This window comes from Oncorhynchus nerka, linkage group LG1, assembly GCF_034236695.1.
Source record: "Oncorhynchus nerka isolate Pitt River linkage group LG1, Oner_Uvic_2.0, whole genome shotgun sequence".
Classification (NCBI taxonomy): Eukaryota; Metazoa; Chordata; class Actinopteri; order Salmoniformes; family Salmonidae; genus Oncorhynchus; species Oncorhynchus nerka.
In genome coordinates, this window is record NC_088396.1 from 22,038,626 (window position 1) to 22,065,904 (window position 27,279).

Consider the following 27,279-nt stretch of genomic DNA (forward strand, 5'->3'; position numbering starts at 1 on the left):
GGGGGGGGGGACATTTTAATCAATTTAAGAATAAGCACTTTGAGATATCAGCTGATGTACGAAGGGCTATATAAATAAATTTGATTTGATTTGATTTGTAATGTAACAAAATGTGGAAAAAGTCAAGGGGCCTGAATACTTTCCTTATTCACTGTACATATGAAATGTATTACATTTAGTAATGATCTATGTAGTCTATTTGTACTAGAACTCTAATTATTGTCATTGCTCATTATACCTTCACATTTTAAATAGAGCATTTGGAAATGGAGACCAATGTCTAGACTGTTCCGTCAGTTCAGTTCACCTTGATGAATGTTGGCAATATGGTAGGTAATGTCAAGCTCATGAAACACGAGAATGTAATTTATCTGTGGAGGACTACTCGGTACCCTATTTGAACGGGGTAAAGTAATTCAGTTTGTGATATACAGTATGGTTTAAAAAAAAACTATTTGCATTTATATATTATGGCAACCAAAAAAGTTATCATACTTACTGTACGGACGTGGCTGGTGTTGAAGATGAATTAACCCAAATGTCATACTATTAGTGGTGCCTGGATGGGGGATCACAGCCATGTCACTGTCAGTTCACGACCTACACTTCGAGGCTATAGCATAATAGCATACTAGTACTGCTTGCGAGCGACCACTGCTGTCCTCCGTCCAACGTTTACTATTCTCCAATCCTAACAGGACTAACCCTTAGTCTACTGCAAACAACGTCAAATCAGATCGACCAAAAAATTATAAACTGATCAAATCCACCAGTCTAAGCACCAGGAAAAATTATAAATAATTAATTATATTACGTTATCATAGGTTAACACCCAGGGATTATATTTTGGCTTCCCTCTAGTCTAAAATGTCATATCGTTATAATATTTTTACAATTCTAGGGTTATTGTAAGGTGGACGAACTTCAATGTCCACTAGATGGCGCCATGTACAGTACCAGTCAAATGTTTGGACACAAGTATTCATTGAGTTTTTCCTTGTAACTATTTTCTCCATTGTGAAATAATAGTGAAGACATCAAAAATATGAAATAACACATATGGAATCATGCAGTAACAAAAAAAAGTGTTAAACAAATCAAAATATATTTTATATTTGAGATTCTACAAAGTAGCCACCCTTTGCCTTGATGACAGCCTTGCACACTCTTGGCATTCCTTCAACCAGCTTCACCTGGAATGCTTTTCAAACAGTCTTGAAGGAGTTTGCACACATGCTGAGCACCTGTTGGCTGCTTTTCCTTCACGCCGTGTCCAAACTTTTGACTGGTACTTTACTTTCACAAAATGAAATGAAAACAATCAGTTTCCAGACATTCTGAGAATTCTAAATGTTATGTACACTTTTAATGAATATGTATGTTTAATTTTAAAAAACAGGTTAAGAAAAGATTCAGAAATGCCCAAACTATCATTTGGATCCACCATTCAGGTCCAATGTCCTCAGATACACATAATAAGCATTAGGAGCCCCTCAAAAAACAACCCAGTCAGACCAAACTACATGATAGATCATGTAGACTTAAAAAAAGGCACTTGGTATGTATTATACAGGTACACACACACACACACTGGACAGAGGGGGAGACATTTAGATTGAGAGCCCCTCTGTTCCAATAGGCCTATCCACACTTGCATTTAACTTACAATAGAGCAATGTATTGGACATGCGTTCTAAGTGGTATGCTACTGTGCATATTGGTGTAGCCATAGACTCCAGTTCCAAAGGTGTTATAATGTCTTAGTGTGTTTGCTGTGAAAGATATCCACTGTGGTCTCCTGGCACTGCCTCAGGTCATAGTCACAGTAGCCGATGGAAAAACGACCCTGGGGGAGAGAAAAAAACATTGAATAAATACTACCGGATTATTATTCTGTTGGTTCTATATTTTTGACAATATAAAGTTAAGACTGAACATAGAGGGGAGAAATATCCCTGGTTGAAGTCTTGCCTTTGGTTTCTTGAAGTAATCCAGTCCTCTTCCTATCTTGATGATCCAGCCGTTGTCAAACCTTAGGGGATCATCATCATCATGCTTATAAAACCTACATAAATCAAAGACTCTATAATGTGCATGCGCCATATGGTGCATTAAAGACCTCATTCAACCTAAGCCACTGATGCTAGCTGATGCCACTGATGCATTCTGGGTGTGGAAATGGATTGATTGAAATTGATGGTGTACCTGATCTCCCTGTCGTGAAAAGTGGAGTACTGGAGGTCCAGACACACATCCTGGCTCTGTAGACTCTGTTTGAGCTCTGACAGAGCACTGGCCTGCTGAGAAGAATTGTCCCCCTGCAACACACAGACAGGTGGATTAGGGAAACAACACACGAGATACAGTAAGTAGCTTGGCATTTTGAGTAGGTTTATAACTGTACAATAAATAGCCCTAAAGAAAACAAATGGAGCAACTAAGCTATAGACCTCTTACTACCAGTTCAAACTTCTGCAATACAAATACTCAGTTGTGGCATTGATTGATAATGATATCGACGCTATTGGTACTATATCTGAGTGTTTAAAATATTTTCTGTCCTCAGAGTTGGTCATTTGAAGGGATTTTAATCTGGATTGTCTATCCTCAGCCTCAGATCAATTTAAGAGTATATGCATGGATTTGAACCTGACACAATTGATCTCAAAACCCACACGGATAAAATGTGAAAAACCCTTTTAACTCTTCATTGATTGATTTAATTCTTACTAATAACCCCCATAAATATTGGTCTAGTGGAGCACTTGCATACGATCTCAGTGATCATTGTCCCATAGTATGTATTAAAGATACGAAACAGAAAAACACTAGTAATCCTTGTTTAATTAAAAAGATACATTTTTAAAAGTTCTGCTCAAGGGTTTCTACATGACGTGTTCTACTCTGATTTAGCAGCTGTCTCCTGTATTCCTGACCCGGAGTTGGCTCTAGAAAATGTATATTCCATATTTATTCCTCTGGCAGATAAACATGTCCCTTTTAAACAATTCAGAGTCAAAGATAGAAAACCAAGAATTCGATCTTCTGCGTTATCTGAGCTCATTCAGGTGCTTTTTATTTGAGAGAAATGGTGGTGTAGTTGACCCTGGTCTGTCAATTGCCTGCTCTTCCCTCTGCCAGCCTTTAGCTGACTTGACGGTTAACCCATCAACTTCTAGTGAATCTTTTTTTTTCATTTCATCACTCTATCTGTGATGTGTTAGATGCCTTGCTTAAAATTAATGTAAAAAATAAATAAATCTGGAGCTGATTTGCTTGATCCATTTTTGCTGCAGCTCTCCGACCCCTGATTGCTGAATCATGAACCCATATTTTTAACCTGACGATTATAGCTGTTACTATCCCCAAGGTTTGGAAGGCGGCCCATGTACTCCCCCTTCACAAAGGTGGTGACCCTTGTGACCTAAATAAATGATCGGCCTATTTCTAAACTTTCTTGCTTAGCGAAAATATTAGATTCCTTGATTAATTCTCAGCTCAGCTCTTTCTTTGAAATGTATTCTAAATGTACATCCGTCAGGTTTTAGAGGGGTGGAACAGAGAAGGCTTAGTTAGTAGGCTAGCGGCCAATCCTCTAAAAGGGCTTCTGTTTTTGAGATACCCCAACCCGAGGAACTGTATAACAAAGTACAACCATGTTTTTGGATGGTTTTATAAAAATATTTGACTGAAAAAGTGGTTAAATTCATAGATATTGTGACACACCCTCTTAACTCAAACAGTGCAGAATAATGCCTGGCTGGAGGGGGAGTGGGCCACATAACCTCCTGTACCCCAATATTGCAAGTTCTGATATTGCAAAAAATGTGTTTCTCTATGGATTTGATATGTTTAGCACCTATTCCTGCAATTATGTTAGGGGGGGCCCTCTAGATTTGACTCAAAATCCAACATGACTGCAACATTACCATTAAATGGTGGTTTAATCACCTGTATATATACACATTTTAAATAAGACATTTTTCAGATTTGACCTGACTATTTTTGTGTACTTCAACTATGTTAGGAATCCAATATGCCCACCATATACACTCAAACGCATTTGTCTGGGTATATAAAAAGTCAACAGACTGCTTGGCAACACCAAGTATTCTAAATCACACGCCTCTTTGAGGATCAATGAGGCAACTGGGAGGCTCCAAATAAAGGAAATAGAATCCAACCCTGGACTCTGACACCTTCTGCCATGCTCTACAATTTGCCACCGCTGTGGTAGAACTTGCCCTTCCAGGGTTGGGCTCTTAAGTCACCTCCTTATCATTTAGAAGTGAGCTTTGATTCATTGCTAGTCCAATATTTCCGCCTGCATCCAACCAACATGACCGTCCACTGGCTCACTGCATTTGTGATGCAAATTGGGATGCTCCGGTGCACTCTTATCCTGTTCGAGTTGAGCTGCCACATTGCTTCTTCCAGAAAATCATGTCCACCATCATGGCTGTCTGCCCTGGAGTTACTTGGACTTGGTGACATTTATGGTGTACGGGGAGGATGAAACCACACATGACAAGAGCATAAGATAAGCTGTTCACCACCATGAACCAACAGCCTGACACTCAATGACTAGAAATGCCATCAACTTAGTGGGCCTTCACATGTCATATGAATTGCACCTCTCCAATATCAATGCCAACCTGAATCTCCCAGAACTCTCCTGGATAAGCCTACTCCACCATCAGTCCTCCCCTCAGGCAGTTACTAGAGACAGAGACACCATGGAACTGGACTGTCAGGAGGCCATTCAACAGACAAAATGCCACCTGGAAATGGCTGGTGTGCAATGCCTTCATATGTAACTATTTTGCTGCCAACCATGTGACACCTGACTTGCATGTAAAGAATGATCTTTCATGCTGGGGTGACTCATGCACTGGTCTGGGAAACGGTGAAGTAATGTTTGGCAATTTATTTAATTTCACCTTTATTTAACCAGGTAGGCTAGTTGAGAACAAGTTCTCATTTACAACTGCGACCTGGCCAAGATAAAACAACAACACAGAGTTACACATGGAATAAACAGTCAATAACACAATAGAGAAAAAAAAAGTATATATACAGAGTGTGCAAATTAGGTAAGATAAGGGAGGTAAAGGCAATAAATAGGCCATGGTGGCGAAATAATTACAATTGAGCAATTAAACACTGAAGTGATAGATGTGCAGAAGATGAATGTGCAAGTAGAGATACTGGGGTGCAAAGGAGCAAAAAAATAAATAACAGTATGGGGATGAGGTAGTTGGATCGGCTATTTAGATGAGCTATGTACAGATGTAGTGATCTGTGACCTGCTCTGACAGCTGGTGCTTAAAGTTAGTGAGGGAGATAGGGTCTCCAGCTTCAGTGATTTTTGCAATTCGTTCCAGTCATTGGCAGCAGAGAACTGGAAGGAAAGGCAGCCAAAGGAAGAATTGGCTTTGGGGGTGACCAGTGAAATATACCTACTGGAGCGCGTGCTACGGGTGGGTACTGCTATGGTGACCAGTGAGCTGAGATAAGGCAGGGCTTTACCTAGGAAAGACTTATAGATGATCTGGAGCCAGTGGGCAATGAACATATGCCAAACAAAAGGCACCGTAGAATGGTAAAACTTGCTGTATGTGATCGTTTATGGTGGCTGGGGATTGACTGTGAAATAGTGGTTTTTGTGTTCCATGCTTGATCTGCTCCACCTCCTCTGCAACCCATTTACTGTCCATCAAAGCCCAGGGATCATCTTCAAATGTATGCGTGTGTGGATCTGTGCTACGTCCCTCACAACAAACACTTCTTAGTTATAGTCTATGACCTCGCTATACTAAATAACCTCTACCATAACCTGAGGTCACTCTCCACCTCTCCTGCTGGTGCGTGCCCCAGTCCATAATCAATGCCAACCACCAACAGTTAATGTTAGCCAAATTATCATCCTAACTGACTTACAAATGAATATATAAAAAATATGTAGGACGTGACCTGAATGACTTTTTAGCACATTCAACATTAACAACTCTGCCCACAGGTCAATTATGTGTTGGAAAGGTCTAAAGGCAAGTCTGTTTGTGACTCCCCTTCACAACCAGACAACCAATCATTTCACTACTGGAGTTACCCCAGCAGCATTCAGACTGGGATAACATTCCAATTAGTCAACTGGTCTCTTTGGTATGTAAGCTGCATCTGCAGACTGCCTATACCGAACTGTAGAAATGGAAACGGATCACCCCACAGCTCCAATACCACGCCAGCCGTACAGGAAGGATACTGGCCTTGTCCCTGCAGCATGTCTAGAATGACCAGTTAGCTGTGCAAGCTGGTCAGACCCCAAAACAACAACCACCACTGGCTACTTTGTCTCCTCACCCTGTAAGGACACTCACATCCTGGTCACCTCAAAGACTGAATCAACATTGCACACTTAGTTTTAGTTGGGGAAAGAGGGTTGTACATATACAATACTAGAGTAGCTGACTGTTGTATTATGGTTGCGTTCCTGTAACACTAAGGTGTGCTTGTGTCCTAAAAGACTTGTTATTATTTTTGTGGAATTGCCCAATGTTGATATGTTGTAAGTGTTTGAATGAGATTAAAACATGAACACGTTTAAAAATGAGTTGGCTTTGGCTATTCAAACCAACAGAGGCATGGCAGTGACACTCATAGTCCTAGATATACCAAGAGCCTTATGAAACCATTTTAAAAGACAGAATAACACAGTACAAAATGAACAAGGGCTACTTGTATGCAGGCAAAGGTGATTGAGTGTAATCATGTTGGCCATATTGGATTCAGCATCAAATTGATTCACAACAGTCTTTATAGACATGAGTGTTGTACACAATTCTGAAAAAATGTCTAATTTACAAAATATAAAGATAATCTGTGATGGCCCCCTGACTTAGTTGCAAGAATAGGGGCAAAATATATTTTTAAATCCTTTAAGGAACCTTGGAGAAAAAGAATAATGTATATTTCAATGTCTGTGTCCACATGTTTTCCTTAGAGCCAATTACAATAGCCACAACATCAATTAAACGTGTAACTGTGTGCATTTTCATCAGGTAGGACCATACAGCACTGAATGAGTGCACATTTATTTGGCTTGAAAAGTTGTCTATTGAACAGAGACCAATTAGTGTCCTTCATAAATATTCATAGTTAATATTTCTGCCTATCGCATGTGTGTTTACAGATCTACATTTTCAAAATGCTTTAAGATATCCTAATGTTGTGTGTTTCTGTATGTAGGGCATACAATTGACAATTTGTATTCCAAATTTAAGCAATATCAGAACTTGCAATATTGGGGTACAGGAGGTTATGTGGCCCACTCCCCCTCCAGCCAGGCATTATTCTGCACTGTTTGAGTTAAGAGGGTGTGTCACAATATATATCAATTTAACCACTTTTGCAAGGAACATATTTTTATACAAACATCCATTTCATATATGGAACACCTGAGAGATATAGAAAAACATGGCTGTGTTTTGTTACACCTCAGGTAGGGGTATCGCAACATTTTGTGGGCCTTGCCACTAGCCTACAGTTAGTTACCTCTTCCTGAGAGGTCAGGAGGTGAATCCTCTTCACCTTACAGCTGGCCTTCAGCAGCATCTCACAGAACCTCAGGAAGTTATACAGCTAAGAGGGCAGAAGGGTCAAAGTCAAGATCTCATGACTAAACCAGCATGGCATCCAAGGCAGATTCCACTATCATACTAATAGACAAACCAGCTTTTGAGGGAGCAGAACACCCAGAGGTAATAGTACCTTTCTGCAGTATATCATTTGGTGAATGTGTTTGATAGTGTACGGGTAAATTACCTGGTGAATATGTCGGATGTAAGGGTCCTCCACCCAGACCTCAGTCACCCCCTCGGTGACGTAAGGCCTGAACAGAACCTCGTAACTATAGCCTGTAGCATCATCTGCTATCCTGATCTGCTCATGGTACTTCCCCTCTGAGTGGGAGAGGAGTTGAGAGAGGGAGGGATAAGAAGGGAAAGAGGCAGAGATAGGCAGTATTTCTGTTACATGCATTTGAAATACACTGAACAAAAATATAAATGCAACATTTTAAGTGTTGGTCCCATGTTTCATGGCCTGAAATAAAAGACCTCTGAAATGTTCCATTCACACCAAAAACCTTATTTCTCTCAAATTGTGTGCACAAATTTGTTTACATCCCTGTTAGTGAGCATTTCTCTTTTGCCAAGATAATACATCACCCTAACAGGTGTGGCATTTCAAGAAGCTGATTTAACAGTATGATCATTACATGGGTGCTCCCTGTGCTGGGACAATAAAAAGCCACTAAAATGTGCAGTTTTGCCACACAACACAATCCCAAAAATGTCTCAAGTTTGAGGCAGCGTGCAATTAGCATGCTGACTGCAGGAATATCCACCAGAGCTATTGCCAAATAATTGAATGTTCATTTCTCTACCATAAGCTGCCTCCAATGTCATTTTAGAGAGTTTGGTAGTACATCCAATCGGCCTCACAACCGCAGCCCACGTGTATGGCGTTGTGTGTGTGTGTGAGTGGTTTGCTGATGTCAGCTTTGTGAACAAAGTGCCCCATGGTGGCAGTGGGTTCATGGTATGGACATGCATAAGCTATGGATAACAAACACAAATGCATTTTATCGATGGCAGCTTGAATGCAGAGAGATACCGTGACGACATTTTGAGGCCCATTGTCGCGCCATTCATCTTTCCCCCTATCACCTCGCATGATAATGCCGGGCCCCATGTCGCAAGGATCTGTACACCATTCCTGGAAGTTGAAAATGTCCATGTTCTTCCTTCCATGGCCTGCATATTCATCAGACATGTCACCCATTGAGAATGTTTGGGATGCTCTGGATCGATAAGCGTGTTTCAGTTCCCGCCAATATCCGGCAACTTCGCACAGCCATTGAAGAGGAGTGGGACAACATTCCACAGGACACAATCAACAGCCTGATCAACTCTATGCGAAGGAGATGTCGCGCTGCATGAGGCAAAAGGTGGTCCCACCAGATACTGACTGGTTTTCTGATACATGCCCCACCTTTTCTTTTAAGGTATATGTGAACAACAGATGAATATCTGTATTACCAGTCACGTGAAAAACGTAGATTTATGACCTAATGAATTTATTTCAATTGACTGATTTCCTTATATGAACTGTAACTCAGTAAAATCTTTGAAATTGTTGCAGGTTGCGTTTAGATTTTTGCCAAGTATACGTATTTTAATTGCTTCTGAGTATTTTGTATGCTAAACTACACTCCAATGCATTTTGTAACAAGATCCTTTCAAAAGCTGCAATTTGTATTTTCAAAATAACAAAATACTTTTCTATACCATTTCTTTACAGCGGTTCACAATTTTGTGGCCCTCTTTTCACCCTACATTGGAAACAAAAAGTCTGATGGCACTATGGTGTGATAAGATTGTCTGCTAAATAAACAAAATGTACATGTAAAAATGAACAATTGCAAAGCATGCTCAGTATTACTCTAATGAGCTAGGCTCCGTAAAATGGTCAATGACAATACCCAGTGTGCTTTGCAGTTGTTCACTTTCACATATATTTTGGTAATTTAGCACACTCTTACCCAGTGACAGTGCATCCAACTAAGGTAAATAAACAACAACATATCACAGTCATAGCAAGTAAGACATTTGTGTAACCGTTACTGAGAATGTTGTTGATGTTCGGCCGGCTATTTGCACATTTATTTTTGTATTTTCAACTACAAAATACATGTATTTTAATACATTGGTCTTTAGTCTAGTTTGAAATGAATGCTCATCCCTGGAAGGAGGAATAAGAGGAAGGCAGCAGTAAGGTGCAGGAATGATTCCTTTGGGAAAGTGACATCCGTTCTCTGAGATCCATTACCTTCTTTTAGTTGGTTGACATGGACTTTGATCTGTTCTGCTCGGTCCATGTAGCTCTTTATCTTCTGTCTGTAGTGGACTTTCTTCGAGTCATCTTTTACAGCTGTGAACAGATGAGTAGATCAGTAAAACAGATGTTACCCTCATACCCCTGTGACTGTGACAGTGTGTGTGTTACCTTTCAGCACGTCCATCAGTAGCTGGATCCCCTCCTGGTAGCACACTAGCGACTCCTGGAAGCGCGAGCTCTGGTCCAGTTCCACGGCTCGTTTCAGGACGGAGATGGCAGAGGTCTCCATACCAGGGACTTGCGTCATGGTTCACTATCTGGTAAAAATGGACTGAGATTTTGAGTTCAATGTGTCAAGTTGTGGATATTTGTAATTCACCTGGTTAGAGTATGCCATAGACGGCAAAGGAGTATGCACATGCTTCGTCCGTCCACAGCTCAGCGACAGGAATATTAAATTCGTCTGAGTCAGCTTGAGGTATCAAGTCTTCTTTGGCACATCTTCAGAGGCAATACAATGTATCAGTAGACCCTTCTTAAACTCCCCATGCTTAGATTATATATACATCGGATGACGAGATTTCATTCCATTAATTCAAACGTAAATCTGATCAAAATCATCCTCTCATGCCACTAACTTCCTGATGTTGGTTTGTTTGCTGGCCTGTATAAAGGTACGCATGAATAATAATTCCCCCGAGCAACATATCCACGGAAGTGAAAATGCCTAAATTAAATATAAATGAATTAATTCTGAAATACACATGTAAAAAATGTTGTCAAACCATATAGTTAATCATACAATATCACATTGTAAAAAAAAAATCGACGTTTTTCACAAAGTTAATTGAAACAAATTAAAGCCATGCAGGAACGAAATGACCAAGTTTTGAAGTAAGCACGGCAACGTTAGTAAGTGACTGCTATACTGACGGCTTCCGGTGAGTGTCGTAAGTGCTGAAACACTCTAGCAATTCAGTTTGCGTTTATCCAGCTGTATTTTGATGTTTGTTGAAAATATAATTTAAAAAAATATTGACCTTATAGTAACGACACTTTATATCTCGGTAGAATCACAATTTCCTTGTCGAATTCGCATTTGACGGTTTTTGCATTATAACCTTGACTTCCTTGCTACAGACTTGTCAACCAACAAGTAAATATGGCTATGCTATGTCGTGGTCTTCACATACCTTCCCCAATTCAGGTAAGGAGTCTAAATTATTAAAGGCAGACTATCTTCCTGGCAGACAGTTGTAACTCAAATTTAAGCTATCAGTCAGATAACTGGTTGTTAGAACAACACATTTTGTAGGATCATCCGACTGTGTGTTCCTCCATAGTTAAACCAAAAACAATGTAATGTTATTCTTTCATTCATATTTGATTGTGTCTGTGCATTCTTGCAGGCTTTAACAGAAACTACGCCCCTGCCTTGGTTATTTTCATTCCGAAGCAAGTTCACCAAAGCACGGATCCCACAAGAGGTAGGGTGCTGCAGACTTTCATCAAGGGCAGGCCCATAGAATCTAAATGCAATGAATACCTCAACTCAAAGCAAACGTTTCTTACATATGTCCTTAACCCTAATTGCTCCAGTGTCATCGTCAATGGCTGATCCCTATATTGTATTTACTTTGCCACCATGGCCTTTTTTGCCTTTACCTCCCTTCTCACCTCATTTGCTCACATTGTATATAGACTTGTTTATACTGTATTATTGACTGTATGTTTGTTTTACTCCATGTGTAACTCTGTGTCGTTGTATCTGTCGAACTGCTTTGCTTTATCTTGGCCAGGTCGCAATTGTAAATGAGAACTTGTTCTCAACTTGCCTACCTGGTTAAATAAAGGTAAAATAAAATAAATAAATCCCTGGCCATTATCCCACTCTCCGAGGGTGTTTCAGGGGGAGTGATATGCATGTCCATTTCACACCACACACTTTATACTAAGGTTACACACGTGTGCATGTGTGAAACAGGACAAATATAAGCACTAGAGGTTGACCAATTAATCGGAATGGCTGATTAATTAGGGCCGATTTCAAGTTTTCATAACAATCGGTAATCTGCATTTTTGGACACCGATTATGGCCGATTACATTGCACTCAACGAGGAGATTGCGTGGCAGGCTGACTGCCTGTTACCTTGGCTCCTTGCTTCACTCGCGTAAGTTGCTAGCTAGCATTAAATCTTATCTTATAAAAAACAAACAATCTTAACATCACTAGTTAACTACACATGGTTGATGATATTACTAGTTTATCTAGCTTGTCCTGCGTTGCATATAATCGATGCGGTGCCTGTTAATTTATCATTGAATCACAGCCTACTTCACTAAATGGGTGATGATTTAACAAGTGCATTTGCGAAAAACGCACTGTTGCACCAATGTGTACCTAACTATAAACATCAATGCCTTTCTTAATAAAATCAATACACAAGTATATATTTTTAAACCTGCATATTTAGTTAATATTGCCTGCTAACATGAATATTTTAACTTGCGAGATTGTGTCACTTCTCTTGCATTCTGTACAAGCAGAGTCCGGGTATATGCAGCAGTTTGGGCTGCCTGGCTCATTGCGAACTGTGTGAAGAACATTTCTTCCTAACAAAGACCGTAATTAATTTGACAGAATTGTACATAATTATGACATAACATTGAAGGTTGTGCAATCTAACAGCAATATTTAGACTTAGGGATGCCATCCATTAGATAAAATACGGAACGGTTCCATATTTCACTGAAAGAATAAATGTTTTGTTTTCGAAATGATAGTTTCCGGATTTGACCATATTAATGACATAAGGCTCATATTTCTGTGTGTTATTATATTATTAGTCTATGATTTGATATTTGATAGAGCAGTCTGATTGAGATTTGGTTGGCAGCAGCAGGCTCGTAAGCATTCATTCAAACGGCACTTCCTGCATTTGCCAGCAGCTTTTCGCTGTGCTTCAAGCATTGCGCTGTTTATGACTTCAAGCCTATCAACTCCCGATATTAGGCTGGCAACACTATAATGCCTATAAGAACATCCAATAGTCAAAGGTATATGAAATACAAATGGTATAGAGAGAAATAGTCCTATAATGCCTATAATAACTATAACGTAAATCTTCTTACCTGGGAATATTGAAGACTCATGTTAAAAGGAACCACCAGCTTTCATATGTTCTCATGTTCTGAGCAAGGAACTGAAACGTTAGCTTTTTTACATGGTAAATATTGCACTTTTACTTTCTCCAACACTTTGTTTTTGCATTATTTAAACCAAATTGAACATGTCATTATTTATGAGACTAAATAGATTTTTATTTATGTATTATATTAAGTTAAAATTAGTGTTAATTCATTATTTTGTAATTGTCATTATTACAAATATATATATACACACACACACACTGCTCAAAAAAATAAAGGGAACACTAAAATAACACATCCTAGATCTGAATTAATGAAATATTCTAATTAAATACTTTTTTCTTTACATAGTTGAATGTGCTGACAACAAAATCACACACAAATTATCAATGGAAATCAAATATATCAACCCATGGAGGTCTGGATTTGGAGTCACACTCAAAATTAAAGTGGAAAACCACACTACCGGCTGATCTAACTTTGATGTAATGTCCTTAAAACAAGTCAAAATGAGGCTCAGTAGTGTGTGGCCTCGACGTGCCTGTATGATCTCCCTACAATGCCTGGGCATGCTCCTGGTGAGGTGGCGGATGGTCTCCTGAGGGATCTCCCAGACCTGGACTAAAGCATCCGCCAACTCCTGGACAGTCTGTGGTGCAACATGGCGTTGGTGGATGGAGCGAGACATGATGTCCCAGATGTGCTCAATTGAATTCAGGTCTGGGGAACTGGCGGGCCAGTCCATAGCATCAATGCCTTCCTCTTTCAGGAACTGCTGACACACTCCAGCCACATGAGGTCTAGCATTGTCCTGCATTAGGAGGAACCCAGGGCCAACCGCACCAGCATATGGTCTCACAAGGGGTCTGAGGATCTCATCTCTGTACCTAATGGCAGTCAGGCTACCTCTGGCAGGCACATGGAAGGCTGTGCGGCCCCCCAAAGAAATGCCACCCCACACCATGACTGACCCACCGCCAAACCGGTCATGCTGGAGGATGTTGCAGGCAGAACGTTCTCCACGTCTGTCACATGTGCTCAGTGTGAACCTGCTTTCATCTGTGAAGAGCACAGGGCGCCAGTGGCGAATTTGCCAATCTTGGTGTTCTCTGGCAAATGCCAAACATCCTGCACGGTGTTGGGCTGTAAGCACAACCCCCACCTGTGGATGTCGGGCCCTCATACCACCCTCATGGAGTCTGTTTCTGACCGTTTGAGCAGACACATGCACATTTGTGGACTGCTGGAGGTCATTTTGCAGGGCTCTGGCAGTGCTCCTCCTTGCACAGAGGTAGCGGTCCTGCTGCTGGGTTGTTGCCCTCCTCCACGTCTCCTGATGTACTGGCCTGTTTCCTGGTAGCGCCTCCATGCTCTGGACACTACGCTGACAGACACAGCAAACCTTCTTGCCACAGCTCGCATTGATGTTCCATCCTGGATGAGCTGCACTACCTGAGCCACTTGTGTGGGTTGTAGACTCCGTCTCATGCTACCACTAGAGTGAAAGCACCGCCAGCATTCAAAAGTGACCAAAACATCAGCCAGGAAGCATAGGAACTGAGAAGTTATCACCTGCAGAACCACTCCTTTATTGGGTGTGTCTTGCTAATTGCCTATAATTTCCACCTGTTGTCTATTCCATTTGCACAACAGCATGTGAAATTTATTGTCAATCAGTGTTGCTTCCTAAGTGGACAGTTTGATTTCACAGAAGTGTGATTGACTTGAAGTTACATTGTGTTGTTTAAGTGTTCCCTTTATTTTTTTTGAGCAGTGTATAAAACTAGGCATCGTTTTTTTGGGGGGGGTCCTCCAATAATCGGTATCTGCGTTGAAAAATCAGAATCGGTCGACCTCTAAGCACCCATTTATTATATTATAACACTTGTGTTATATCCTAATGGCAATGATCATGGAAATGACATTTTTAAACAAACCTTTGCGATCCTTTGAATCCGTAGTAAATCTGTCTTTCTGTGTCTACAGATTCTGGATGAGCGGTCTCAAGAGCATGAGAAGTATGGTGGAAACCAGGAGCAGCCACATAAACTGCACGTGGTGACGCGGGTCAAGAGCACCATGCGCCGGCCCTACTGGGAGAAGAAGCTAGTGGAGGGACTCTGCTTGCAGAAGGTGGGGCTCCTATCACTTTGGATTAATAACCTCACATCTGAGGGATAGCCTAGTGTGTGGCAATCTTACCCTGCGTGGGTGTAGGCGCAAGATTTTGCTCCAGCCAAACTGTAACACACCTGATTCGACTAATTGAAAGTTGCCCACCCCTAGCCTTTCCTCTAGCAGTGCGTATTTGTATTGAGTTCAGTTGTGTGTTGTGCTTGCTCTTGCAGTAATATAAAGTTATAATTCTAATTGCTAACTTGGTTGCACTGTAATTGTTCTTTGCTCCTCTCCTCAGGCGTATGTACCTGTAATTCACAAGAACATCCCTTCAGTCAACAACCAGCTGAAATTCATCAAGCATCTTGTGAGGTAAGGCTGCTCGGGTTTGCAAGACCTGTTATTACTTTGTTAGCGCAGGGCTATTATTAAATACATCTGTTAATTCCTGTCAAGTGTATGCTACTGTTTATCAATTGAGTGTGTGGTTAGTTGATCCTGACAACTGAAATCTGCTGTAATTCAATACAGATGAACTTTGACCATCTTTCTCTCTGTTCAGGATCCAGCCACTGAAGCTTCCCCATGGTCTCCCTGCTGAGGAAGACATGGCCGACAACTACCTGAACAGCAAAGGAGAGCTGATCGTACGACGACGCCTCAAACCTGTAGAGTGCAAAGCCATCGAGTCATAGCCAGCACTATACCCAAGCCATTTTGTCAGTGGTTCTGTTTGAATACTGAAAATGCATTGTCCCTTCCTCAAAGTAAACACTGACATGACTGGATTGGCTGTGTAGTGGATCCCATGCTTTCACCTATCCAATCTGTATAGAACACAAATGAATGGTTTTACAGTCTAGCCTACCAGAAATCAGCTGTGATTCAAATTACTATATTGGTGAAATCCCTGTACCTGTGTTCATTCTAGACCTGGACTGAGAAACACTTCTATAGCTCACCCCTTTGTATTATATTTCAAATAAAAACATAACATGTACATGTTAATGTGTATAAAATACATCCATGCAATCGAGGAAGTCAGAGGAAAATAATGTGCCAGTGATGATCAGCTTATTTTAAGATCAAGCCCATTTTTATAGAAAAACTCAAACCTGTGCTACCAATCACATTGATTACACAAAGGTGGCTGTGGAATGCAGCTGACCTTGGCACTTGGTTGTTGCTCATGAAAAGCTGGATTGAAGTTTTTCCCCCACAAATCGTGTCGACAAATGACATGGATCGATGTTAATTTAGCTAGCCATAGTGTTAGCAAGGATGATTATTTATAATGTTAAATGGTAACAGCATCAGGTCTGAGGGTTTCCAGTTCTAGACTTCATTTGGAATCGATGAGTCAGTTAGGTATCCTTTTCTTTGCAGGTTGAAAATAAACAACCAAAAAGCACTTGAATGTAATTAAATATGAACTCATATGATTAAGTCCACACACACAAAACAAAGCATGGAAGACTGGCATAAATAGGAAAATGATAAACATGGGAATGGAACAAAACAGGAAGAGATGGTTCTGCCGGTTAGTAGCCCAGCGAGAGAGATGGAAGTTGATGGCTGACAGGGTCTTCTAGTCGTCTTCAGAGTCTGAGTTGTGTCCTCTCCCCCTGATGGTCTTCTTCTCCACTTTGATGAACTTCGAACCAGATTTCTGTGTCAGGGTGGGGGGCTCCATGAGGTTACCACTGGGGAGAAGACAAAGTGTAGGGAGGGGAGTTACGAGACTTGATCTGAACTAAGTAGAACTTAATGTCTAATCAGCCTGTGTTTGTGCATGAACTGGTAAGGCTTTTTTATTCCTTTTGCAAATGAACCAATGGCCTCAAATGCCTAACAGGAAATACCTAGACAGATCATTTTTCTATCTAGAGGTGTGATTATCTTCAGGAAATCACTCCTGTCTGTGTACCTGTAGTTGATGATGTCAGAGCAGCCCAGTCTCCACTCCAGCACCTCTGTGGGGAACTCGTCTGTGTTTCCTAGGTCTGTGAAACCCACTATGTAGTCCTTGGTCTTCCCATCCTTTACCAGCGCCAGCGTGGGAATCACCTTGATCCGCAGCCTATCTGTCAGGAATGGAGCCTTGTCCACATTCAGCTTGATGAACTTGGTCTCCAGGTGCTTCTTGGCCAGGACGCTAAGGTGCTTATCCAGCATCTTGCATCTTTAGAATGCAGGGGAGAGGAGACAGCAGGGTTAGCTCCTGGTAGAAGCTGCAATAAAGATTTCTTGGGCAATAAACCTCTTTCTAATCCTTTTCTTAGGATTTAGGAGGATAAGCTCACCCTGGATCTCAATTAATTTGCAGCAATAAAACAGCAGTAGGTTTTAGGCCTGTAATGGCAGGAGAAAAACAGGTAGAGAAGAAAACATTGCTGTGTTGCAAACCTGAAGGTGGAGTCTCTGTAGAAATGGCAGACCACTCGATTGCTCTCCTTCACCTCAGGGAAGAAGTCTTTCTCACTGGGAATCTCCTTGTACTCCCCGTGCCCTTTACCCAGCCACTCCTGAGGGGACAGAGCACAAACATGCCATGATGAGTGTTACTGGTATGAAATAACTGGATGGACTAAATCAAATGCTTGTTTGGCATCCACCATATGGCTCAGCCAATGTGACCACTCTGTCTTTCCCTCCTACCTGCTTTTGTTTCTGGGATTTCTTGAGGGCCTCCATCCTCCTCTCCTTCAGCTTTTCCATCTCATCGTCATCCATGCGCTCCAGCTTCCCCAGCTCTGCATCCAGCTGCTCCTCCACCATCCTGGCTGACTGCAGCACCTGCTGCTCCAGCACCTTGGCCATGATCTCCATCGACTGACTCGCCATGATGAAGAGCCTTATGAAACTTCTGACACTCACTCTATATTCCTGAAGGGATGGGGAAGAGTAGAATGAGAATGATTGCATTTCAGAGATTTAATTTATATGGTTGGCCCAACGATTAAGGCAAACTAATACCACAGATAGAACAATGAGACAGATATTTCACCTGATGTATAAATGTGAAGCATCCACTTGGCGTTTCCAAACACTACCAAATATGGTAGCGAGAGGAAGCCCAATGGCCGGGCGGTCGGAGGAGATGGATTTTCGGCGACGTTCTGCATTTTCTCATTATTAAACGTTTGTTTCCAAAACTAGAATCTGTTATAAACAGATTATACTAAGTTTTGTAGACTGTTTTGCCAAAATCACTTTATTTACAAGGAGTGCAAAGACGAAATTAGTTAATGCACACGCGCACTTCACAGTGTAGGCTAACTGAAATTCGAAGACGTATGCTTGAACAGGCCAATAGGACTTCCTTAGTTCGTGCTTGGCTCTGCCCACTATGACTCATTTGTTCCCATTGGAAACGACATCTGTCATATCATATCTTGGTTTAGTTAAACAAATCTTTGCTGGTGACCATGGTAACGAAACACCTTGATCAAAGATATTTGTGCCTGGATGTTTTCAATATATGAAAATAGCTAGCTAACCAGCTAAAGTTTGTTAATTAGCTAAATTACTGTAGCATACTATTAATCGCATCATATTTCAGACAAAGTTGAGAAATAGAAAGTGTCCTACAATGAACAAAGGTACAATCACTGGCGTCGTTTTAGCCTAGCTGGCGCCATCAAGCCTGACCTGCCGCAGGTAGAGCTGCTAGGCTAACAATAGCTTCGATGCAACCAAGATAGTTTTTACATTGTGCTGGACTCTTAAAAACTTTCTTGGTTGTATCGAAACTAGTCTAACAACTGCGCGGCCAGAGTCAGAGAATGCTAAATTAGCTAGCGAGCTGTCAAAAACGACCAAGACTTCACCCATACGTCCCATGATAAGATCAACCTCTTATATTAATATTATTTTAATAGGGCCTACTGAATGTATTATTTGCCCATGACTATCAATATTACCACAATAACAAACTGGCAAGCCTACTTACCAAAAGCGGTCCGTACAAAAAGGCATGATCCACTTTCTGCAGAGACTGCAGCGCGCGCAAAGACTACGCAGTATTACCGTGGCTTTACGTCACAGGTAAATAAATAAAGGCTCGTTGCACTTTAAACATCATTGATAAGTAGTACCTTAGTCGCATTCCTTATTTTATTGTATTTTATTGTGTAAAGACCAAACAGTTTCGGTTATTATAAGCAAGTGCTCGCTATAAAATGTCCACTATCATCCTTGGGCCCAAGAAAGGGAAAGTAACCATACGTTTCGACCAGCAGAAGCTTGACAACTCTTCCCTACAGGTTGGCCGCTTCGTTGGCGTAGCCGTGAACCTATTCTAGTAATTAAATACATTTTCAAAATGTGAAAAAATGATGTATTATTAGTTAGCTGGCTAGCAACAGCAGGCCACTGTGTGTAGGCCAGGGGTGGGGAGGTCCGACCTACGAGACCGTTCGATCAGGCCCCCGAGCCAATTCATGAATACATTTTTTATATATATTTAAAAAATGCTATTAGAGGTAATTTTTCCAAGAAAAATAAAATGTTTGGTAGCGCTAGACAGCTCGTCTTCACCGAGCACCTGCCTGTACGTCAGAAAAATTGCTACAGTAAATGAAAGAAACGTAGATCCGTCGAAGTGTATTCCTAGTTTGTGGGGATGCACATGCAGTAATGAGAAAGACCAATTTGGAGAGTCATTACAGCTCGAAACATGCTAAACTGAATGCAATGATAACTTCGTGTGGATAAAGTAATTGCTATTCTGCGGGGTTTGGGTGACCAACAAGCCGCATTTACGAAACTTAGTTTGGATGGGGAAAATTTGTAAAAGAGTTGCTAACACCAAAGTTAAATTGTCCCAACGTGTCAGTTTGTCTCGAAGAATCGTCACAGAGCGGATAACTGGCATGGCACAAGATATCGAAAGAAATTGAAGGACTCCGCAAGAAATGTCGAGTTTTTCTCTGGCATGTGATTATTAATTTAAGCAACTGACAACAAATACGGCCATTTTTGTGTGTGGGATTACCGCGGAGTTTCACACAGGGGAGGAATTGCTCTCTTTTGAAGCCATGCATAGCACCACCAGAGGTGAGAACTTTAAAAAAACATGTTTTTAATTTACAACAAATCAATACAGAGAGTACATGAGGGAACACAAGTATAGATTCTATACAATGGACAATTGAGCTAGGGGGTTTTTCTTAAACTTCTTCATATAGTGGTGGGCAGGATAATATTTATGAATAATTTTAAAGGAAACTTCCTTAATTTAGTTAACAAGTAGGTATGTGTGTGGCAACATCCAACCTTTTTTTCCAACAGATATTATCAATAAATCCATTCCAATAAGGCAATAAGGTATAGTAGATACAACATCCTGATGAAACAAGGTTCGTATCGCTCTGTTGTTGAATGGACCAAAAGAGAAACAAATCTTTCCTACTGATGGGTCAACAGGGTTAATGGAAGGTAGGCTCTGAGGGTCAGGTCTTGACACAGTTCCTGAATAATAGAGCAACACCTGAGGGAATGGCATCTAAAACAATTGCAAAATCTTTAGGTGTTACAGGTAGAGGTCGACCGATTATGATTTTTCAACGCCGATACCGATACTGATTATTGGAGGACCATAAAAGCCGATACCGATTAATTAATTAATTTGTAATAATGACAATTACAACAATACTGAATGAACACTTATTTTAACTTAATATAGTACATCAATCAAATCAATTTAGCCTCAAGTAAATAATGAAACATGTTCAATTTGGTTTAAATAATGCAAAAACAAAGTGTTGGAGAAGAAAGAAAAAGTGCAATATGTGCCATGTAAAAAAAAGCTAACGTTTAAGTTCCTTGCTCAGAACATGAGAACATATGAAAGCTGGTGGTTCCTTTTAACATGAGTCGTCAATATTCCAAGGTAAGAGGTTTTAAGTTGTAGTTATTATAGGAATTATAGGACTATTTCCCTCTATACCATTTGTATTTCATTAACCTTTGACTATTGGATGTTCTTATAGGCACTTTAGTATTGCCAGTGTAACAGTATAGCTTCCGTCCCTCTCCTCGCTCCTCCCTGGGCTCGAACCAGCAACAAAACGACAATTAGCGCGCACTAACTAGCTAGCCATTTCACTTCGGTTACACGAGCCTCATCTCGGGAGTTGATAGGCTTGAAGTCATAAACAGCGCAATGCTTGAAGCACAATAAAGAGCTGCTGGCAAAACGCACGAAAGTGCTGTTTGAATGAATGTTTATGCGCCTACTTCTGCCTACCACTGCTCAGTCAGATACTTGTAATATCTAGTATTATCATCAACCATGTGTAGTTAACTAGTGATTATGATTGATTTATTGTTTTTTATAAGATATGTTTAATGCTAGCTAGCAATTTACCTTGACTTGCTGCATTCACGTAACAGGCAGTCAGTCTCCTTGTGGAGTGCAACGAGAGAGAGGCAGGTCGTTATTGCGTTGGACTAGTTAACCGTAAGGTTGCAAGATTGGTTCCCCGAGCTGACAAGGTGAAAATCTGTCGTTCTGCCCCTGAACAAGGCAGTTAACCCACGGTTCCTAGGCCGTCATTGAAAATAAGAACTTACCTAGTTAAATAAATGTGTAAAAAAAAATAATAATACCGATTTCCGATTGTTATGAAAACTTGAAGTAGGCCCTAATTAATCGGCCATTCCGATTAATCGGTCGACCTCTAGTTACAGGTACCTTGTAAAGTGGTAAGAATTCCTTATAACTGAGTAAAAGACCCTCTGCATTTACCAGTTGGCTCACCAATAGGATATTATTTCAGAACCAATATTCTAAAAACGAAGAACTATTTTTATACAATATTTCCTGATTATTCCGTATATAATATCTGTGTGGAGAAAAATTGTGTTTATAAATTAAGGACCATGACAAGAACCTGCCGATGAAAAGCAGAAAGTTTCACTGGAACTTTGTCAATATTATAATTGCAAAACAATATGAAGTTAAGACCACCAAAAGTAGAGAAGACATGATGAATAATAAAATTCCAAATAGAAGTGGGTCTTAGGAATTGTTTTATCCAATTGATCTTAAAAGTATTATTTAAGGTAGTAAAGTCCAGAAAATTCAGCCCACCATTCTCATAAGTGTTCATTACATCAGTTTTCCTAATGTAATGGGTACGGTTTCTCCACAGAAAGTTGAAAAGCATCTGGTCTAACTCCTTGCTTATTTTACTGTCAAGATATAAAGTTAAGGCGCCATATGGTTAGTCTAGAGATACCTTCAGCCTTGGTTATTAGGACTCTACCTTTTAAAGATAAGTCCCTCTGTAGCCATTGATTTAGCTTCTTCTGGGTTTTTTTAATATGAAGGTTAAAATTTAGTAAGCCTCTAGACTTCTGATCCTTTGTAATGGTTATGCATAAATATGTATGTTCTTTTACTGGAATACCATAATATGAAGGTGTCACACAATCTTTGACAGCCATGAGTTCACATTTATTAATGTTAAGATATAGACCAGACGCTTTGGAAAAGGATTGTATCACATTGATCGATATGGGAATTTGGTTAGCGTCTTTCAGAAAAAGTGTAGTATCGTCAGCCATCTGGCTTATAATAATTTCTTTACCAGCTATGGAAATACCTTGTACAGGACTATTATTTAAAGAATTTGCAAGAAGTTTGGTGATTAATAAAAACAGGTACGGAGAGATAGGACAACCTTGCCTAATTCCTCTCTTTAACTCAAATCTAGGTGAGTTAAATTCCTGACAGTTCGTAGAGCTATATAATCTTCTGTAAAATGTGCTACAGTATTTCGCAATTCATTTTTGGTCATCGGTAATAACACCATCAATGTTTAACTTATGGATAGTGTTATTTTTAGAGTGAAATTTTTCAAGTCTAAAGAAATAGGATGAATTCTGTTCTCCCTCCTCAATCAATTTTTTTCCTAGATCTAATAAAGGCTCCTTCTGCTATTAATCTATATTAATCTTATCCAGTTTATTTTGTAACTCTTTCAGTTCCATCTTCTCCCCCGAGAGGCCGGCTAGGGACCTCTGAGAAAGGCAAGTTATCTTAATGATCAGCTTTTCCTTTTCAACTCTTCTGGTCTTAGCAGGATTACTACCATATTTTCTAAGGTATTTGGACACCTCAAATTTAAAGAGCTCCCAGTTCTTGCAATAAGATTTTTCTTCACAAGCCCTTTCCCTAAAGTGTGAGAGCAGATCTTTAAGCTGACTTCGGTCGTTATTTGTAGTGTTTCCTCTGACACATTGGTGTGGCTGGCTTCTGGGTTAAGCGAGCATTGTGTCAAGAAGCAGTTCAGCTTGCAGAGTCATGTTTCGGAGGACTCGTGGCTCTCGACCTTCGCCTTTCCTGAGTCCTTACCGGAGTTGCAGCGATGGGACAAGACTGTAACTACCAATTGGATATTACAAAATTTGGGAGAAAAGGGATAAAAGTACTAAAATAAATATATTTTAAAAAGGTGTGAAGAGGATCTGTCTCTAATGTTTCTGTGTTGTTTTCTCAAATGAAAATGACATTTTTGTCTATTTGTGAACTCGCCAATCTGTTTTATTTGATTGTCACTCTCTCAGCATATCTGCCATGTGAGCCCATTTTGCAGTTTATCATAATGGCATGCATCACCAATGCAGCCATATGCCTTTCAGTAGGATGGCATAACTGGCCTAAAGCCTCATAGTCCGCCCAAACCCGTATGCGGTAGCGTAACTACAGCCTCAAGCTCATTAGCATAACGCAACGTTAGCGATTTCTAAAAATCGCAAATGAAATGAAATAAATATGCCTGCTCTCAAGCTTATCCTTTTCTTAACAATCCTGTCGTCTCAGATTTTCAAAATATGCTTTAGAACCAGAGAAAATCAATAATTTGTGTAAGAGTGGTGATAGCTAGCTTAGCATTTAGCGTTAGCATTTAGCACGCAACATATTCACAAAAACCAGCCAAGGAATCAAATAAAATAATTTACCTTTGAAGAACTTCAGATGTTTCAATGAGGAGACTCTCAGTTACATAGCAGATGTCCAGTTTTTCCTGAAATATTATTGTGTAGGACACATCGTTCCCTTTTGTTACTATGCATTTGGCTACCGAAACTAACCGAAAATTCAGTCACCTACATGTCAAACTTTTTTCCGAATTAACTCCATAATATCGACTGAAACATGGAAAACGTTGTTTGAATCAATCCTGAAGGTGGTTTGTCATACATCTCTCCATTGAAAGCACCGTCCTTGTAGCCTGGTTTGTTCTGAGATTCGAATGGAAAAATACTGGGAGCTGAGTTTTGCGCACCAAATGCCACGCAGACACCAAGAGGGACACTTGGCAATTGTAGTCTCTTATGGTCAATCTTCCAATGATATGCCTACAAATACGTCACAATGCTGCAGAGACCTTGGGGAAACAAGATAAAGAGTCCGTTCATTCCTGTCGCATTCACAGCCATATAAGGCGATCATGGAAAATGTAGCCTCAGAAATCCTGTGCATTTCCTGGTCGGTCATACATCTTGGTTTTGCCCGAAGCATTTGTTCTAAGGGACTCACAGTGAAAATCTTTGCAGTTCTGGAAACGTAAGACTGTCTTCTTTCCAAAACTATCAATTCCAAGCATATTCGAGCATCTTTGTGACAAAATATTGCGCTTAAAACGGGCACGTCTTTTTATCCAAAAATGAAATACTGCCCCTAGAGTACTAACAGGCTAATGGGCATGTGCAATCAATTTGCTCCTTGTCAATCAATCAATCAAATTTATTTCTAAAGCCCTTACATCAGCTGATGTCACAAAGTGCTGTAGAGAAACACAGCCTAAAACCCCAAACAGCAAGCAATGCAGGTGTAGAACTCCCTAGGAAGAAACCTAGAGAGGAACCAGGCTCTGAGGGGTGGCCAGTCCCCTTCTGGCTGTGCCGGGTGGAGATTATAACAGAACATGGCCAAGATGTTCAAATGTTCATAGATGACCAGCAGGTGAAATAATAATAATCACAGTGATTGTAGAGGGTGAAACAGGTCAGGAGTAAATGTCAGTTGGCTTTTCATAGCCGATCATTCAGAGTATCTCTACCGCTCCTGCTGTCTCTAGAGATTTGAAAACAGCAGGTCTGGGACAGGTAGCACGTCCGATGAACAGGTCAGGGTTCCATAGCCGCAGGCAGAACAGTTGAAACTGGAGGAGCAACAGCACGGCCAGGTGGACTGGGGGCAGCGAGGAGTCATCATGCCAGATAGTCCTGAGAAAGAAAGAGAGAGAAAAGAGAGAATTAGAGAGCATACTTAAATTCACACAGGACACCGGATAAGACAGGATAAATACTCCAGATATAACAGACTGACCGTAGCCCCCCAGCACAAAGTATTGCAGCATAAATACTGGAGGCTGAGGCAGGAGGGGCCGGGAGACACTGGCCCCGTCCGACAATACTCACGGACAGGGCCAAACAGGCAGGATATAACCCCACCCACTTTGCCAAAGCACAGCCCCCACACCACTATTTTTTATTTCACCTTTATTTAACCAGGTAGGCTAGTTGAGAACAAGTTCTCATTTGCAACTGCGACCTGGCCAAGATAAAGCATAGCAGTGTGAACAGACAACACAGAGTTACACATGGAGTAAACAATTAATAAGTCAATAACACAGTAGAAAAAAGGGGGAGTCTATATACATTGTGTGCAAAAGGCATGAGGAGGTAGGCAAATAATTACAATTTTGCAGATTAACACTGGGGTGATAAATGATCAGATGGTCATGTACAGGTAGAGATATTGGTGTGCAAAAGAGCAGAAAAGTAAATAAATAAAAACAGTATGGGGATGAGGTAGGTGAAAATGGGTGGGCTATTTACCAATAGACTATGTACAGGTGCAGCGATCGGTTAGCTGCTCAGATAGCAGATGTTTGAAGTTGGTGAGGGAGATAAGTCTCCAACTTCAGCGATTTTTGCAATTCGTTCCAGTCACAGGCAGCAGAGAACTGGAACGAAAGGCGGCCAAATTAGGTGTTGGCTTTAGGGATGATCAGTGAGATACACCTGCTGGAGCGCGTGCTACGAATGGGTGTTGCCATCGTGACCAGTGAACTGAGATAAGGCGGAGCTTTACCTAGCATGGACTTGTAGATGACCTGGAGCCAGTGGGTCTGGCGACGAATATGTAGCGAGGGCCAGCCGACTAGAGCATACAAGTCGCAGTGGTGGGTGGTATAAGGTGCTTTAGTGACAAAACGGATGTGCTGAGTAGAGTGTTGGAAGCAATTTTGTAGATGACATCGCCGAAGTCGAGGATCGGTAGGATAGTCAGTTTTACTAGGGTAAGTTTGGCAGCGTGAGTGAAGGAGGCTTTGTTGCGGAATAGAAAGCAGACTCTTGATTTGATTTTCGATTGGAGATGTTTGATATGAGTCTGGAAGGAGAGTTTACAGTCTAGCCAGACACCTAGGTACTTATAGATGTCCACATATTCAAGGTCGGAACCATCCAGGGTGGTGATGCTGGTCAGGCGTGCGGTTGCAGGCAGCGAACGGTTGAAAAGCATGCATTTGGTTTTACTAGCGTTTAAGAGCAGTTGGAGGCCACGGAAGGAGTGTTGTATGGCATTGAAGCTCGTTTGGAGGTTAGATAGCACAGTGTCCAAGGACGGGCCGGAAGTATATAGAATGGTGTCATCTGCGTAGAGGTGGATCAGGGAATCGCCCGCAGCAAGAGCAACATCATTGATATATACAGAGAAAAGAGTCGGCCCGAGAATTGAACCCTGTGGCACCCCCATAGAGACTGCCAGAGGACCGGACAGCATGCCCTCCGATTTGACACACTGAACTCTGTCTGCAAAGTAATTGGTGAACCAGGCAAGGCAGTCATCCGAAAAACCGAGGCTATTGAGTCTGCCGATAAGAATATGGTGATTGACAGAGTCGAAAGCCTTGGCAAGGTCGATGAAGACGGCTGCACAGTACTGTCTTTTATCGATGGCGGTTATGATATCGTTTAGTACCTTGAGCGTGGCTGAGGTGCACCCGTGACCGGCTCGGAAACCAGATTGCACAGCGGAGAAGGTACGGTGGGATTCGAGATGGTCAGTGACCTGTTTGTTGACTTGGCTTTCG

General features: G+C 41.0%; 3 protein-coding genes across 5 annotated transcripts; 1 reads left to right on the plus strand and 2 right to left on the minus strand.

Moving 5' to 3' along the window:
* Window positions 1–1,335: 1,335 nt before the first annotated feature.
* On the minus strand, window positions 1,336–10,583 carry mitd1 (MIT, microtubule interacting and transport, domain containing 1). Its single transcript, XM_029648113.2, has 7 exons — window positions 10,066–10,583; window positions 9,889–9,990; window positions 7,822–7,958; window positions 7,552–7,638; window positions 2,206–2,318; window positions 1,972–2,032; window positions 1,336–1,846 (listed from the first exon to the last, which is right to left on the minus strand). Exons 1-7 carry the CDS (start codon window positions 10,202–10,204, stop codon window positions 1,751–1,753), a joined length of 735 nt encoding a protein of 244 aa, XP_029503973.1. The 5' UTR covers window positions 10,205–10,583; the 3' UTR covers window positions 1,336–1,750.
* A 236-nt stretch (window positions 10,584–10,819) lies between these two features.
* mrpl30 (mitochondrial ribosomal protein L30) lies at window positions 10,820–16,166 on the plus strand. 2 transcript variants are annotated; one of them, XM_029648394.2, is made up of 6 exons: window positions 10,820–10,847; window positions 11,038–11,104; window positions 11,307–11,384; window positions 15,035–15,181; window positions 15,465–15,538; window positions 15,729–16,166. In XM_029648394.2, the coding sequence occupies exons 2-6, from the start codon at window positions 11,060–11,062 to the stop codon at window positions 15,859–15,861; spliced, it is 477 nt and encodes a 158-aa protein (XP_029504254.1). In that variant the 5' UTR covers window positions 10,820–10,847; window positions 11,038–11,059; the 3' UTR covers window positions 15,862–16,166. The 2 variants fall into 2 exon arrangements, with proteins under 2 accessions (XP_029504254.1, XP_029504325.1); XM_029648465.2 differs by having other exon boundaries at window positions 10,820–10,838.
* Window positions 16,167–16,417: 251 nt separating this feature from the next.
* LOC115119395 (thioredoxin domain-containing protein 9) lies at window positions 16,418–24,431 on the minus strand. 2 transcript variants are annotated; one of them, XM_029648284.2, is made up of 5 exons: window positions 24,137–24,431; window positions 17,825–18,052; window positions 17,573–17,691; window positions 17,094–17,348; window positions 16,418–16,869 (listed from the first exon to the last, which is right to left on the minus strand). In XM_029648284.2, the coding sequence occupies exons 2-5, from the start codon at window positions 18,008–18,010 to the stop codon at window positions 16,755–16,757; spliced, it is 675 nt and encodes a 224-aa protein (XP_029504144.1). In that variant the 5' UTR covers window positions 18,011–18,052; window positions 24,137–24,431; the 3' UTR covers window positions 16,418–16,754. The 2 variants fall into 2 exon arrangements, with proteins under 2 accessions (XP_029504144.1, XP_029504069.1); XM_029648209.2 differs by lacking the exon at window positions 24,137–24,431 and adding an exon at window positions 19,119–19,225.
* Window positions 24,432–27,279: the final 2,848 nt, after the last annotated feature.

Bases quoted from the DNA above. Each gene is read 5' to 3' on its own strand.
- mitd1 (XM_029648113.2), bottom strand. From the start codon at position 10,204: ATGACGCAAGTCCCTGGTATGGAGACCTCTGCCATCTCCGTCCTGAAA. The intron at 7,959-9,888 runs GTAATGGATCTC...TCTCCCACTCAG, and splicing joins TGTCAACCAACTAAAAGAAG to AGGGGAAGTACCATGAGCAG. The intron at 2,033-2,205 runs GTACACCATCAA...TGATCCCCTAAG, and splicing joins TTTCACGACAGGGAGATCAG to GTTTGACAACGGCTGGATCA.
- LOC115119395 (XM_029648284.2), bottom strand. From the start codon at position 18,010: ATGGCGAGTCAGTCGATGGAGATCATGGCCAAGGTGCTGGAGCAGCAG. The intron at 17,692-17,824 runs GTAGGAGGGAAA...CTGTCCCCTCAG, and splicing joins AATCCCAGAAACAAAAGCAG to GAGTGGCTGGGTAAAGGGCA. The intron at 17,349-17,572 runs GTTTGCAACACA...TGCATTCTAAAG, and splicing joins TACAGAGACTCCACCTTCAG to ATGCAAGATGCTGGATAAGC.
- mrpl30 (XM_029648394.2), top strand. From the start codon at position 11,060: ATGGCTATGCTATGTCGTGGTCTTCACATACCTTCCCCAATTCAG. The intron at 11,385-15,034 runs GTAGGGTGCTGC...CTGTGTCTACAG, and splicing joins AAGCACGGATCCCACAAGAG to ATTCTGGATGAGCGGTCTCA. The intron at 15,182-15,464 runs GTGGGGCTCCTA...TCCTCTCCTCAG, and splicing joins AGGGACTCTGCTTGCAGAAG to GCGTATGTACCTGTAATTCA.